Here is a 16,490-nt window from a genome sequence, read left to right on the forward strand (position 1 = left end):
GTTAGATTACACCGGTTATTTTTAGTAAAACCTATGTGTGGTGTGGTGTGGGTTATTACTTTTAATAATGAACAAGAAACATGCTATTTCTCATACATTACACTATATGTAGGGAAAAATAGCTAGGTTTCATTGCTTATATAAAACTTTTGAATTAGAGCACAGAATAATTGAATTGAGATGAATAATGACACTATTGTCTCCTGCAGTATAGTTGAGCATTAAGGCTGTTTTTTCTGTTTATTTCTGTAAAGTTGCTTCTAAGCGATCTCCATTGTATTAATCTATATAAATACATTTTACTTGACTATAGAAAGAATTAAAATCTTACTTATTTCTCTTTGATGAGATGAAATAGAGAGCAAATGGAGACATTTAGTCCTACTGTAATTTTAACATCTGAAACCAAGCTTAAGTGTGAGAAGTCTGTTGAGATTTGAAAGAGCAACCTCTGAGCAATAACGTTTTTTTTCTGTGGGTACAACATGTGACTGTTTTGTGTCCAAGACCAAGAGTTATTGACCAAGAGTAACCTCTCTTAGATGCGTGTATTACTCAATACTGCTAGTCCGAGAATCAACAAAAAAAAAGCATGACTCAGCCCATAGACAGTCTGTATGTTTGCGTGTTTCTGAGTGTACACTGGACACATCACATTTACTTTCACTTCTGCTTTGAGTTTAACCACTAGAGCTACGACCCATGATCCATTTAATCAGATCTTTTCAAGAGTTCTGTCATAGTCATGTCAAAGCATTTCACAGAGATTTGAATAAGAAAAAAGTAAGTGTAAGCCTGGAGAGAAAACTAGAAGAAAGGTGGAGAAAGAGGAAGACAGAGAAAGGAAGGTATTTCCATGATCTCTTCCTGTGGGGACCATTTTTATGAGGGAGACCGGAGCAGTAATGAGGAAACAGGTGAGTTCATGTGTGGTGCCTACGGCAGGAGGACAGATAAGATCCCTAGAGAATTGGGAACCGGGATTATCGTGATGGAGATAGCGAGGGAAAACAGAGAGAGGATGAGGATGTGGAGGCAGCATTGTTGTACACCTTTAAAATTGATAATATTTTTAAAAATACACTACCAGTCAAAGTTTTTTAATGTGTTTTAAAGTCTCTTCTGTTCACCAAGCCTGCATTTATTTGATCCAAAGTACAGCCAAAACAGTTAAATTTTGAAATATTTTACTATTTAGATAGCAATTAATTAAAACTAATTATAGAAATGAATACTTTTATTTAGCTTTAAATTTATCGAAAGTGATGATAAAGACATATATAATGTTACAAAAGATTTCTATTTCAGATAAATGATGATTTTCTGAACTTTCTGTTCATCAAAGAAACCTAAAAAATTCTACTCAGCTGTCTTCAACATAATAAAAATAAATGTTTTTTGAGCAGCAAATCAGAATATTAGAATGATTTCTGAACAATCTTGTGATTGGAGTAATGATAAAAATGCAGCTTTGAAATCACAGGAATTAATTACATTTTAAAATATATTAAAATAGAAATCAGTTATTTTAAATAGTGAAAATACGCCAAAAAAAATTCTGTTTTTGCTGTACTTTGGATTTTAAAAATGCAGGTTTGGTGAGCAGAAGAGACTTCTTTAAAAAATCTTACTGTTCAAAAACTTTTGACTGGTAGTGTATTTATAGCATATGGTAATATTTTTTCAAATTAGAAATGTGGTATTTACATATGGTATTTTTTTTATTTAGCCCCATACAGTATATTAAATTTAAAATTTTTAAATGACTAATATATACTTTATCTGATCCCACACATCATGAATCACATAATCTTTTAAAATATTTCAATACAATAAAATAATTAGGCTATCGGTATATAAAAATGTTGTATCTGTATATAAATGGTGTGTGTGCATTTATGAGTGTATATATGTACAGTAGGTGTGTATCAAAAACAAAGTTTTACAACAAGAAATTATAAATATATAGGCCTATGTATGTAATTTCTTGTTTTAGATTACACTTTAAATTTCAAATGTTTATTTTATAAAGATTTTAACAGATTATTTGGTTTAGTTATATTTGAAAATGTGATTCAGTAAATGTTGGAATTTCTTTATTAAAATATTTTAAACCTTTAAAGACAGAGACAGTCGCCCACAGCTAAAAATAACTATTGTTCTTAATTGTTTAATAACTTTTGAGCCACTAATTTAATCTGTACGCTTTTTTAAAGTCTCATAAAAGAGGATTCACATTCAGAGGCTCTGTTAGTGAACATAGTTGTGTCATCAAGTTTTGATCAGCATTGATTCTTCAAAGAAACTCATGTGGTTTGTTCCTCTGAACAGGAACGATTGTTGGTGCTTAGTCCCACCCCCATTCCGGGAATGGTTTAAACTGTCATCTACCCAACCAATAAACCGCTTCTGGGCTTCTTTGGAGATTTGAACAAATGCAAAGTGAACGTTTTTTCTCTCTCTTCTTTTTTCTTCAAATGCAAAGTGAAAGTAGGCATAACACGAACCAAAGGTGGTACATATCGGATGAAGCATTGGAATTTAGATGATATCCTGGTAGAATCAATTCTGACTGAGATACCTGGTGCTGTGAAAAGGAGAACTTTAGGAGCAGAATCAAGCCCCCTGGTCTTCATAGCACTTTTATTTTAGTCCTAAATGTTTGTGTTGATGTTTAGTTCCTGTTTTGTATCTTGTTGCGCAGGCGTGCCGAGATTTTTTGGATCTGGCAGAGAGCCACAGCCGCAGATGGCAGCGAGTTCTTCAGCATGAGCGAGAGCAGCGCACCCACCTGGAGGAGACCATCGAGCAGCTAGCCAAGCAGCACAACAGCCTGGAACGAGCCTGGAGAGAGGCCCCCGCGCACGCTGTCAACACGCCCGATACGCCCACCACCGACACGGGTGAGACACTGGAGCCCCGCCACCCCGACAGCATCGTGATCCTTCATTAATGAATATTACAAAAATGAATGAGCTCAGTTATGAGACATGACATGGTAAACCACCATGACTTCTGTAATGTTGCTGTTATGCCTGTCTTTCAATATTTATGTGTGTACAGGAGTGAGTGAAAGGCCCAGGAAAGAGGAAGCGAGTGATGAAGATGAGGATACAGAGTATTTTGATGCCATGGAAGACTCACCTGCTTTTATAACAGTGACTGCCACTGACCCCTCTCAACACAGGTCAGCTTCCTCTCAATAAAAATGTCCTGATAATTTACTCACCCCCATGTCATCCAAGATGTTCATGTCTTTCTTTCTTCAGTCGAAAATAAATCTTACAAAGCGAGCGTGCAAAGAAAGTCAAATGCCTTTTACAAAAAAATATAACACAATGTCGGACGACACAGTTTTTCACCCTACCCTACCTTTCTAAACCAAAGTACCCAGATGAAGAACTAACCAGACCTTTTCGACGTGATTAAATTTGTGGTTAAAAAAGTATATACATTATTTTTTTTATTTATTTTTTTTTAGAAAATTACTGATTGAAGTCTACTATATGGAGAAAAATCCTAAAATGTTTTCCTCAAAAATGTTTATTTATTTTCACCTGAAGAAAGAAAGACATGAACATCTTGGATGACAATGGGGGTGAGTAACTTATCAGGAAATGTTTATTCTGGAGTGGAACAAATCCTTTAACCCAATAATGAAAGTCATACTGATTTTTCAACAACATTAGGGTAAATAAATTATGACAGAATTTTCGTTTTTTTAAGAGAGTTTGAAAAATAGTTGCTAAAAAATTAAATCCAGTTCATTAATAATGAGTTCAAAACACTTTCTTAAGTCACCTTTCCACTACCTTTGATAAACAACAGACCAGAGGTCATTGGTTTCCAATGGAGAGTAGTATGGGAGCTGCTTGGAGTTCTGATAAATACATAAGCATAATTTTTGGGTCTAAAATGAGCTTCAGTTGCAATTAAATATTTGAACTCAACCGTATATGACCTCCCAACCGAATTAGATGTTTTCCAATCAAAATTATAAGCATGAGGTGAGAATTACTAAACATTTTGCACTGTAAAGTAATTCTTCTAACACTAAAACAAGCAGCTATGTATAATAATGTCTGAAATAACTATTTTATCATTATTACATAACTGTTTAGATTGAATAGCCCTAAAAAATCAGCTATGCTTTTCTTTGAAATGTATTTCAAAGTATTTTGTGGAGATATATTTAAATATTCACTATTCATTCATTACCATTGTGAATAAATGAAGGATAACGCTTGTCATTAATTTATTGCAAATGCAATAGGCAAAGAGAAATCAAATGTACGAAAATGGTACCGAAATGTAAGAATGGGTGGGAGCAAAAACTGATCTGGTCCCAGTAAGAGGCTTTTGTTCACTGGTTGACTACATGATGCATTAGCAGCTGCTGAAACCCTTATTGCATTTATCAAACACAATGTCACATTTTTATTCTACTTACCTACATATTTTATTCTCTCTATTTCTTGTCTTTTTTAGGCGTTCTCAGAGTAATCTAAGTGGTGCTAGTGGAGGACATCCCAGTGACTGGAACCAGGAAGACAATGTGAGTGTGACATGAAACAAAAGCTAATTACACAGGTTATATATAGAAGGATCCAAAAGACAATGAAAATGTCAGATTCAAAATCTAATTTAAAAGGGTGACAAACAAAATGCTAAGTCATTACGAAATGATAAAATACGAATTGTCACAAATTTGCTTTTTTTTTTATTATTTTATTAAATGAATCCAAAATGAAAGCATTTTCAGTATTGACCTCAGACTTTTGCACCCCACTGTATTTTATGTGGCATAAAGATCCAGTGGACTCAGTGTGACTGTGAGTGTTTCCTCAGGCAGTCTGTGTTTATGACGGACTCTCACAGCTGTTGTTTATTTCAATTAACTGACTCTTAATTAACTGATATCTGCTCCCCTCGTTTCATCTTTCTCATGGTGACTCACTTTCTCAGACAGATGGAGCATCAGTCAGCTGTCAATGTTTATGCGTTTCATTCCTCAAGGGCACTCAGGCCCTTCAAATAATGTCTTTCAGCACAAACACATTTCATAAATTTCATATGTTTTTAAAAAAAAAATACAAACAATCTCGTCTGTTTTTTTTAGTGTTCTGTGAGCAGTAATGATTATTCAGGGAAGGAGCTACGGCCTCACAGAAAAAGAAGGACCCAGGTCCCAGAGAAGCCCAACTATTCGCTCAATCTGTGGAGCATCATGAAGAATTGCATCGGCAAAGAGCTTTCTAAGATCCCAATGCCTGTAAGTAATATCACATATTGAGGAAATGATCCTAAATGCAAGATTAAAATCAGTGCATGACAGTAAGCAGAAAGTGCCCAGATTATATATTATTTGCAAGTACACTACTGTTCAAAATTGAGCACAAAATCAGCATATCAGAATGATTTCTGAAGGATCATGTGACACTGAAGGCTGGAGTAATAATGATGCAGAAAATTCAGCTTTGCCATCACAGGATTAAATTACATTTAAATAAAAATATAAACAATTATTTTAAATTGTAGTAATATTTAACAATATTACAGTTTTACTGATCTGATGAGTAAAAGAGACTTCTTTTAAAACTTTTCTTACCAACCTCAAACTTTTGAACTCTAGTGTATTTTTTAAGCTAATATTGTTCAATGGAAGAGAATTTGGTGTACATTTTTTAAAATCAAAGAATACAAAGTATGTATTTTGCTAACCTTTTCATTGCAAAACAAACTTGTAAAATAGGTTTGTGGTCATACGATAAGATAATTGTAGTATCTCCACATACTCAACAATATGTAGTAGAAGAATGTGAATTTGGGTTACAGCCAAGGTCTCTTCCTCTCTCTGTGTGTCCAGGTAAACTTCAACGAGCCCCTGTCTATGCTGCAGCGCTTGACGGAGGATTTGGAGTACCATGAGCTGCTGGATAAGGCGGCGCGCTGTGAGAACTCTCTGGAGCAGATGTGTCTGGTCGCAGCCTTCTCCGTCTCCTCATACTCCACCACAGTGCACCGGACGGCCAAGCCCTTCAACCCTCTCCTGGGAGAGACCTACGAACTGGACCGCCTGGAAGAATTCGGCTACCGTTCTCTCTGTGAACAGGTTAGTGCCAAAAAGTGTCAAGAGTCAAAACGTCTGTAATATATGAAGAAAGCCATCTGTTAGCATTCACATTTACCTCAGTAGCAGTTGTTCAGTTAGCACAGGGCAGTTTGGGGTTTGTATATGTAAAATTTGTATATGTTTGAAAGAAATCTCTAATACTCACCAAGATTATTTATTTGATCAAAATGCTGTAAAAGCAGTAATATTTTTTAACTGTATTTTTTTTTTTATTCCTGTGATGGCACAGTTGAATTTTCAGCAGCCATTACTAAAAGTTATTCAGTGTCACATGATCCTCAAGAAATCATTCTAATAAGCTGATTTGTTGTGTGAAAGCGAAGAAATGAGAAGGGAAGGAAAGAACTGAGAAATAAATTAGTTCTCTCCAGAAATAAAATTTCCTGATAATTTACTCACCCCCCATGTCATTCAAGATGTTTCATGTCTTTCTTTCTTCAGTTGAAAAGAAATTAAGGTTTTTGAGGAAAACATTCCAGGTTTTTTTCTCCATGTAGTGGACTTCAATGGGATCCAATAGATTGAAAGTCCAAATTGTAGTTTCAGTGCAGCTTTAAAGGGCTCTACACAATCCCAGCCGAGGAATAAGGGTTTTGTCTAGTAAAAAGATCAGTACTTTTCTAAAAAAAAAAAATAATAATTTATATACTTTTTAACCACTGAAGTCAACTATATGGAGAAAAATCCTGAAATGTTTTCCTCAAAAACCTTAATTTCTCTTTGACTGAAAAAAGTAAGACATGAACATCTTGGGTGACAGTAAATTATCAGGTAAAATTTAACTTCAGATGTGAACCAATCCTTTAAGCAATTTATTGTAACGCACTGATTTTCTGTCACCTTCATCCATCACTGCTGGAAATGCTTCTCATGCAAGGTTTAGTGGTTGGAGGGTAATGATGGTTGAAGGTGACTCTGAGACTACCAGAATCACATATAGTCCACACATCTGAGTAAATAAACAGACAGCACCCCCTAGTGGCATATTTTATATGTAGCACTCGGCTGATATTTGCCTGTATTTCTCAGGTCAGTCATCATCCGCCGGCAGCCGCTCATCATGTGATGTCACAGCGAGGCTGGACCCTGTGGCAGGAAATCACCATCGCTAGCAAATTCCGCGGGAAATACCTCTCTATCATGCCTCTGGGTGAGGCTCCTCTCTTGACTATTTCACTAACTCTTAATATTAACAAATGTACACATACACAATTTTTTCACCACAAAACCAGCCATAAGGGTCAACATTTTGAAACTGAGCTATATACATCCGAATAAGCTGAATAAATAAGATTTCCATTGATGTATGCTTTGTTAGGATGGGGCAATATTTGGCCGAGATACAGCTATTTGAAAATCTGGAATCTGAGGGTGCATAAAAATCTAAATATTGAGATTTTTTGCCTATAAAGTTGTTTAAATGAAGTTCTTAGCAATGCATATTACTAATAAAAAAAATAAGTTTTGAAATATTTATGGTAGAAAATTCACAAAATATCTGCATAGAACATGATCTTTACTTAATATCCTATCATTTTGGATTTATTTTTGCCTATTGCTACAAACATACTCCTGCTACTTAAGACTGGTTTTGTGGTCCAGGGTCACATATAAATTAATGCTGATTTAATTTATTGTTACACAGAGGAGTCATTCTATATTTCTGTCTTGACTTCACATGATTCGTATGTCATATTGTTAGAATGATGAACACTTTGATTTTCTGTCTAACCAGGTGCGATCCACCTACACTTTCATGCAAGTGGAAACCACTATGTGTGGCGCAAAGTCACCTCCACTGTGCACAACATCATTGTGGGCAAACTGTGGATTGATCAGGTTGAACTTTTGACATTATAAAACTTCTGTGATTAACAGAGTTTTCCTTCAGTTATTTGTCAAATATTCAAAGCCTAGAAACGTCAAGGGAATACATTGCTTGTAGGACCTAGTTTTACTCAATTTGGACTACAAAGACAAAAAATGAGAAAAAACTGTTTGCCAATTAAACAAAGTTAACTGAAAACTTTTTCATTTTATTGCTTCAAGATACTTTTTCTGGTTAATATCAAATACAGCTTTAATGAAGAAAACACGTAGCTGAATGACCCCAAGACATTGATGTAATCAAAGGTATTTCTCTCATTTCATCTCATTTGTTTCAGTCAGGAGATATTGATATAGTCAACCACAGGACCAAAGAGACCTGTCAGCTCAAGTTCTCTCCGTACAGCTACTTTTCAAGAGAAGTCCCACGAAAGGTATGTTTTGGACTTAAATTCTCCCCGTCTTTTTTCCTGTCCTTCCTTCTGTGATTCTTGTGTGAGTTCTACTGAGAGCAGATAAGAGCCCTTCATGATGTTTGTCATGGCTAAACCATCTTTCTATCCTCCTCTGCCCTCTCTCTGTCTCATCATGCTTCTCTAGTTCAACCCCAGAGCTTGTTACCCTAGTTCTCCTTGTTCTTCCACTGTAAGGTCACAGGGGTGGTGAAGGACATTGACGGCCAGGCCCACTACATCCTGTCAGGTACATGGGACGACAAGATGGAAAGTGCCAAGATTGTGCAGAGTAGCAGAGGAAGCAGCAGCTCAGAGGGCAAACAGAAGACTGTCTATCAGACACTCCCACCCAAACTGCTGTGGAAGAAATACCCTCTGCCGTAAGACGACCATTAATGTCTAGTGTTAAAGTGATAGTTCACCCAAAAATTTGAATTCTGTCATTAAGTACTCACCCTTATGTCATTCCAAACCCATAAGACCTTTGTTCAGAACACGAATTAAGATATTTTACTTGAAATCCGAGAGCTTTCTGGCCCTGCATAGACAGCAATGCAACTGAAACGCTCCCAGGTGTAGAAAGGTACCAAGAACATTGTTAGAAAGCTCTCGGATTTCATCAAAAATATCTCGATTTGTGTTCTGAAGATGAACAGACTTTGAACGACATGGGGGTGAAAAATAAATGACAGAATTTTGGGGTATTTTGCATTTTTTGAAAAAACTACTTTTGCGAATTAGTAGGAATGTAGGAAGGTTTTCTGGAAAGTGAATATTAATAATTATAAAAAAAAAATTGAACTTTCAACCCTTCGTTGCAAAGGGGTGCCAAAACTTTCGAAAGGTGCAGGGCCATATTTACTAAAACAGCTAAAACTATTAAACGGAATGAGATATCTTTGCCAAACTCACAATGCATATGTAAGAGCTGAAAAAGCATTGGTATTGAAGACATTTGCGTATTTCAAAAAACATGGCCGCCATAGGCCAACGAACCTTTAAGCACCTTTTAGTCAAGGTTAACAGAGGTCGTTCGTAGCGAAACTTGGTGAGCCTGTTGGCCCTAAAGTTCTGTGTGAAATTTGAAAGAATTCAGCCACTGGGGGGGTCAGTATGGCATTTTTCATGGGCGTAAACGACTGTATATTGCATGGTTTTTCACACATATGCACGATATTCGTATCGTTTGGAGCAAATTTGCCTCTAGAGTCGCTGCTGTCAATCAAACCATTTGTTAAATGATTCAAAAAATGATTTTTTGCAAACTAGTGCTAGGAAAAATCTGGAAAAAACACTGCAGTACAATTTTCTAGAAAAAAATGTTGTACTCTTTGGGAAGCTATAACAGGGTTATTTAGAAAAGGGGCCTGTCTAAATATACCCAAAAGCCTAGAAAAGCCTAGAAAACTCAAAACTTCACCAAACCTGCTGAGCACGTGCGACAGGTGATTCTAAACAAGCATGCAAAGTTTTAGGGAGCTCGGACCGCAGCTGCCGCTATAACGTCATAAAGCCAAAAATGCTTTGTAAAATCTTTCATTTAGGTGATTACATGCTTGCTAAATAACATGTAATGTCTTTTTTTATATATGCTTTAATGTTTTAAAGTCCTTGAACCCTGGGAATTGCTGCTTGCAGCTATATTTATTTTTGCATTGGTTTCTCATTCTCTTCTCCTCTCTATCTCTCAGAGAGAACGCTGAGAACATGTACTATTTTTCCAATCTGGCATTGACCCTGAATGAGGAAGAGGAGGGTGTGTGTTGGACGGACAGCAGGCTGAGGCCGGACCAGCGGCTAATGGAAGCGGGACGCTGGGACGAGGCCAATGTAGAGAAACAAAGGCTAGAGGAAAAACAGAGAGCCACGAGGAGGAGAAGAGAAGCTGAGGCCTCCAGGGCCATAGATGAAGGTAAGCAGAAGTCCAAGGTCACACGAGATGCTCTCTGGTTTTTTGACCAGAAAAACCATGAAAATATAAATTCCAGTTGTCAACCACAACTTTTGCGCCACAGTTTAGTCAGTAGTAGGGATGTAACAGTATTATCAATATTGTGATAGCAAAACTGTTTTGATATTATCATGTTTACAGGTCCTCTGGGCAAAAAGTGTCATTTTTTAAAATATATGGTCTTAAAAGTTGTGTTTTTGGGCCATTATGCTTAGGTACAGTAACTAAAATTAAATGCACAATATGGCTTAATCACTTCATCATGTGTGTTTTCGATGCACGTTTCAAAGCGAGGCGCACACTTCGTTTGGGCGATCAGCTAGTGATCCTGTGTTTTCTGTGCCTCAGTACGGCTCAGTTCACAGTGGATGCAGTGAACTTGTTTATTGCATGTGCTGTGAGTTTACTTGCGTTTAGGAGCGCAACAGCCACCGGTTACGCTTTATTTTTGCACAGATGATCACAGAATTTCAGTCAAAATAAAAGCTTATAAGTGCAGTGTGAATTGCTGACAGCTAGCGGTTTAAATGGGTAACATAACTGCAGTCCAAATTCAAAATATCTCTTTCAAGTGTAGAAATTAGGAAAGAAGTATTCTAATTTCCCTACTGTAGTGTAAGGCAAAAATAGTATACCTATGAAATATTCATTTTCATTTATTTTACAGTGCAATTGTTTTACAATATATGGTTATTACTGTCATAGGAATATCAATAATATAATTTTTTGTTATTATTATTATTATATTCTAATTTGTGTGAATGTAATTTAGACTGAGACAGTATACCACATATAAAAAGTCCCCTTTAAAGTTCAGGTACAAGTCTATTTTTTTCTGACTTAAAGGAACACTCCACTTTTTTTGGAAATAGGCTCTTGCTGCGTGATATTACTGCGCCTGCTGCGTCCATATTACGGCAACAAACTTCCTTGACTATTACACCGGAATGGGAGTGTAGTTCCTAATCTTATCGGCCAGCTTCACATTTCCCGCCGGTCTTAGTACACAATATAACTGCAGAAGAGTCAAGTTTTAAATAGGACAAATATCGAAACTCGTTGGTCATTTTTGAACGTGATGCTATTGGTCTAATAGGATTCAATGATCTATGCTAAGCTATGCCAAAAGTGATATCGCCAGAACAGGAGAACGGCTGAATGGATTTCAAAACGGTAAAACTCAACTTATTAACTCGGGGGGAGTTGGAGAATGAGCCTATTTCCAAAAAAAGTGGAGTGTTCCTTTAAGTTTTCTTAGTTAAGTACATGGGTTGGAGCTCTTAATTTTGAACTCTCAAAGTACACTAGATAGAAGAATTTAACTTTAAAATGTGCAAAAAAATTTTTCAAGTCTTCATTTGTCTTTTTAAAAAAATATTGCAATCGTTGACTTCATATTGTTATTATTGATATTAACGCATAGTGATATTTTGCTATTGTTACATCCCTAGTCGACTATATAGACTATGTTCTCCTGGTGATTTTATTGTTGTTTTGTGTTACAGGACAGGACTTTGAAAATTACACGCCACTGTGGTTCCACCAGAGAACGGATGAATTGACGGGAGAGACTATATTCGTTTATAAGGGGGGTTACTGGGAGGCCAAAGAAAGACAAGACTGGAATTTGTGTCCCGATATCTTCTGAACACACAAACCAATTGACTAACTCTGCAGACAGACAAAGACAAAAGGGGAATAAACCCTCTACATGGACTCATCTGGGACTGCGCTGTTTGATCTCTTAGAGTGTGTGTGTGTGTGTGTGTGTGTGTGTGTTTAAGTGTGAGTGTGTGTTTGCAGCCCAATGACATATATCTTTGCCCGATTACTAAAATGAGAGAATGGGAAAACGTTCTCTCCGAAGTTCACCTCAAAGACGAGTGCGTGGGAGAAATGCGCAGTTGAACTCTTCTAGCCAAGTGCCGCCCCAGTTTATCTTCCAAAGCAAATCAGGTTCTTTTTATTCAGTACAACCCCATCACAAATGCACTTTCCTCTTATCCCAGCATCTCTTACAGTGAAGTACACTGGACTGAGTCTTGTTTGTAAAGAGATCATATCAAAGACGCTCCTCCCCCGTTCCAAGCTGGCCTGGACAGCACATGAAGAAACTCACATATGAAGGAGAGACTCTACACAACATTTCTGTGAATTACCTGATTGTTCAGAGGGGCGTTCCATAAAACAAGTTTACCAAATAAGTTAGGCTTATTTCAGTTAGTCTGACTTATTTTGAGCCAAATCAAGTGACAACAAGTCAGACTAACTAAAATAAGCCTGGCTTATTTGGTCAATTTGTTTTATGGAACACCCCTCAGCTCTTTTAGATTCATATCAACAACAATACCATATTTGGGCAAAGGAAGATCTTGTATTTGTATATCCCAGAGGATTACAGGAGCACAATCAAGCTCTTTTATTGGACTTTCTCATTGGCTCCGCCCACTTTGCATAGTTAATGACAGCTAAGATTCATCTCATGTCTTCAGATAGCCAGTAAGCTTCAGGCAAGCATTAAAAAGCCCTCATGTCTGTTGTATTGGACAGTGCAGGTATTCTGACACAAATGTTTTACATCCATGAAATGTCATGCACATTAATTAGCTGCTTCATGCATTGGCTCGGTGGAGCCCCCAGTGGTCATTATCTTGTTACTGTGTCTGCCACAGTATAATGCATATCAATGCAATTAAAAAAAAAAAAAACTTTTTTGTACAATCAAGATATTTAATCAATGAATGAATGAACGATCAACCAATAAAAGTAAACAAGTCACCAGCTTGACTCTCTCAGAAGACAAAGCAAACAATCATCCACTCACAATACAAAGTGTGATACTAAAAAACACAAGCAAAGAGATTGCCGACCTTGTTTTGAGTTTATAATATGCTTGTATTTATTAGCAGTAGAGACAGTGAATTAAAACACCTAAGTGTTCCTGATGAATGGGATTGCTGTATTTCACATTACGTTTGTAGTAGGTTTTAAATTGGTATTTTTAATGCCCCATAACAAAGTCTGATTTCAGATTTATGAGGAGGTTATGAATCATGAAACACTGGGACTCTTTGAAACTGTAGTCCCCACTGAAAAGTTGTATACCTTTGGTTAGATTCACAGAAACAGATCTACAGGATTTCGTGTATGTTTAGAAAGTCCTCTTCTGTGGCATTGGGTTCAGACGTAACATCACTGGAGAGCAGTTCTCACTTTCTCAATTTCTGATTGCTGTCAAAAATGTAGAATTAGGCTGGATGACTTATTCTGCGCTTTTTTTTTTTTGATAACCATAATTCTTAATACTATTATGAAGGAATTAAGTAATGATGCCATGCCATCCTAATAAATGCTGTTTTTGCAAAAATCTAAATTTTAGATGTTTACTTGTAAATGGGTCTTTTAATTTAAAATGACCCAGCTAGTTAAAGTTTCATTTTTGACAAACTGTCAATGTATGATTATAAATGTTAATATTTTCTATTAAAGCTCACTGACTTGGATGCTGGCAGGCACTTTTTATGTCTGTATACATTCGTAATGAATGTTTTTCCCCATGTCTTTCCCTAAATATTTTGTTTGTTAAAAACTATTCAAAATCAATTATTGAGCAAGTGCATAACTAATCAGTGTTCAAAACTATCTCCTTACCTTAGCTCATTTCACAACCATAAGCTTGTCATGTTTTCTAGTCTGGGTTGTTCGGGTCGCTCATCTTTGCGTTATTACCAGTGTTGCCAGATTGGTAAAAAATTGGCTTGGGCGGGTGGACAAAATTTGGACTGGTTTGGGAGTTAGTTTGGCCAATCTGACTGTTGACATTGAAAATTATGCGTGTTTTTTTTTTTTTTTTTTTTGAGGGTATTGGTTAATTTGCATATGTGCCCTGGACCACAAAACCAGTCATTAGCACGGGTATATTCATAGCAATAGCTAAAAATAAATTGTATAGGTCAAAATTATTGATTTTTCTTTTATGGCAAAAATCATTAGGATATTAAGATCATGTTTCATGAAGATATTTTGTAAATTTCCTACCGTCAATAAATCAAAACTTAATTTTTGATTAGTAATATGCATTGCTAAGCACTTTAAAGGTGATTTTGGTCAATATTTAGATTTTTTGCACCCTCAGATTCCAGACTTTTCAAATAGTTGTCTTATCCTAACAAACCATACATCAATGGAAAGCTTATTTATTCATTCAGCTTAATGTATCAAAACATTACCTTTATGACTGGTTTTGTGGTCCAGGGTCACATATTTTAGTCGTATTTGGACATTCTCTTTAATGTATTTGCTCTGATTTTATCCATTTTCCTGGAAAATGTGTCTATTTTTATATTACATATTGCATACTGCATTTTGGAAGTTCAAACTCAGGGGCACCATAGAAGTCCATTATATGGAGAGAAATCCTGAAATGTTTTCTTTTAAAAAGCATCATTTCTTTACGACTGAAGAAAGAAAGACATGAACATCTTTTGCATCTTTAACAATGAATGACTAATACTTTTAGGATGTTCTGAAACAAAAAGTGCTAAATGAATTCAGAATTGACTTAATTCAGAAACACTCAGAAAAGAAACATTTAAATCTTACAAACAGAATCGCTCTAATGGCAATGATATCAAGAGTCATTTAATCAAACAATATTTTATTACCCCAACGTCACAGGTTTGATTTTATTTTGTAATGTTAATATAGAGCTCATATGCAAAATGTGGAATGTAAATTACCTTAACAATGCACAGACTCATCAAACGATAGATAGAAATCAAAATGAGTACTGTTAATAAATAAAAAATAAAAAACTGGAATGAATTCAGTGGCTCACAATCCACACACCAAAACCTCACATTAAATTCAAGAGTTTAAAAAAGACCATTCTGGAAAGGCAGAACAGAGTAACTGAACAGACCTGTATAATAAAATCACTAAAAACATCTCAGTTTTACTATACAATTAAAATTAAATGACTTTGAGAGTTTTAACTCTGTCTGTAAGCTTTGCCCCGAACAGCATTTCATCATTAGATTAATTAAATTCTAAATGACTTCATCTGAAAAATTCCATCTACCACCCACCCATCAGAATACATTCAGCAAGTTAGGCACTTAGAAATATCTGAGCTTCCTGTAGAGCTCTTGAGGAGTTTTTCAAACACAAAGAACATCAGCTGCAGCAGGATGTGAAACCAACACAGAGCCTTATGAAGCTCCATCTATACAGCCCAAAACAAACAAGATCTGGGCTAATCAACATTAAGTATGAACACATTTGTGCTAACATTTCTCACATTTGGAGCATTTAGGCAAGTCATTGTTGCCCTTTCTGAACATCTTGTTTCCAACATCTGACAAATGGTACCATTCAACACTATGAATGACCTACATGAGCCACAAATCATGTCTCAACACTGTGGATGAAAGCAGCCGGATGAAAATTCTTGAATTCACTCAAGCACTTAAATGTTCACTTGCTTTGATGCAAATTGACATTAAAGTTCAACCTTAAAGTCACTCATGGAATGTGCTCAGCTATGGAGAGTCGACCATCTCAGGATAGCCAACAGGCAACTTGGTAGAAAAATGATATTCACAATCAGCACTTCTGTGAAGAGCTAATACATTCAACTGATAAAAAAAGCACTCAAAGGAGTCCTATTTACAGTTCAGAGCTGTTGATTTATCTCGGTGTGTTTGTGTTACGGTTGCATGTCCAAAAATGATCAAGCATCTGATGTGGCTCAGTATGTCAATGCTGATCTGGTATCTCCATATAATCCCCAAAACGTAATTGGTTGGATCACTTTGGCATGTAATGCAACATCACTGATGTAAATCTGTTAAAATGAAGCTCACAGATCCGCTCTGGTCTGGTCTTCAGCATCCCACAGTTCACAACAGCCCCTCATTTTCAAAGCTGGTGTGCAAGAGAGAGAAGTCAAGCGGTACAAACTTGACGCCAGCGCCGCTGTAGAACTTATTCTGAAACTCCACCCTGAGGAGAAAAAGATCATTTCAGTTTGAATCATTCAATGTAAAGTGATACTGTGCTTTCCGCTACAAATGTTGGTCTCTAAATATGGATGTAGTACACGGTTTTGTGATGGTGGTGTGTG

The 16,490-nt window shown here is 36.3% G+C and overlaps 2 protein-coding genes across 5 annotated transcripts in view; one reads left to right on the plus strand and one right to left on the minus strand.

Annotated features, from left to right (window-relative positions):
* osbp2b (oxysterol binding protein 2b) overlaps window positions 1-13,147 on the plus strand; it is a 92,915-nt gene extending 79,768 nt beyond the window's left edge. For all 4 annotated transcript variants that reach the window (XM_073840304.1, XM_073840305.1, XM_073840308.1 and 1 more), the window contains 11 exons: window positions 2,705-2,903; window positions 3,064-3,187; window positions 4,489-4,555; window positions 5,120-5,272; window positions 5,867-6,112; window positions 7,163-7,283; window positions 7,869-7,972; window positions 8,299-8,394; window positions 8,611-8,795; window positions 10,107-10,327; window positions 11,872-13,147. In XM_073840304.1, the coding sequence (XP_073696405.1) occupies window positions 2,705-2,903; window positions 3,064-3,187; window positions 4,489-4,555; window positions 5,120-5,272; window positions 5,867-6,112; window positions 7,163-7,283; window positions 7,869-7,972; window positions 8,299-8,394; window positions 8,611-8,795; window positions 10,107-10,327; window positions 11,872-12,014 (1,659 nt within the window). In that variant the 3' untranslated portion in view covers window positions 12,015-13,147. The remainder of the gene's footprint in view (window positions 1-2,704; window positions 2,904-3,063; window positions 3,188-4,488; window positions 4,556-5,119; window positions 5,273-5,866; window positions 6,113-7,162; window positions 7,284-7,868; window positions 7,973-8,298; window positions 8,395-8,610; window positions 8,796-10,106; window positions 10,328-11,871) is intronic.
* A 136-nt stretch (window positions 13,148-13,283) lies between these two features.
* Window positions 13,284-16,490, minus strand: part of atp6v0a2b (ATPase H+ transporting V0 subunit a2b) — a 28,402-nt gene continuing 25,195 nt past the window's right edge. The window contains exon 20 of the mRNA XM_073840303.1: window positions 13,284-16,369. Within this exon, the coding sequence (XP_073696404.1) occupies window positions 16,267-16,369 (103 nt within the window). The 3' untranslated portion in view covers window positions 13,284-16,266. The remainder of the gene's footprint in view (window positions 16,370-16,490) is intronic.

This window comes from Garra rufa, chromosome 5 (genome assembly GCF_049309525.1).
Source record: "Garra rufa chromosome 5, GarRuf1.0, whole genome shotgun sequence".
In the NCBI taxonomy this organism is placed as follows: Eukaryota; Metazoa; Chordata; class Actinopteri; order Cypriniformes; family Cyprinidae; genus Garra; species Garra rufa.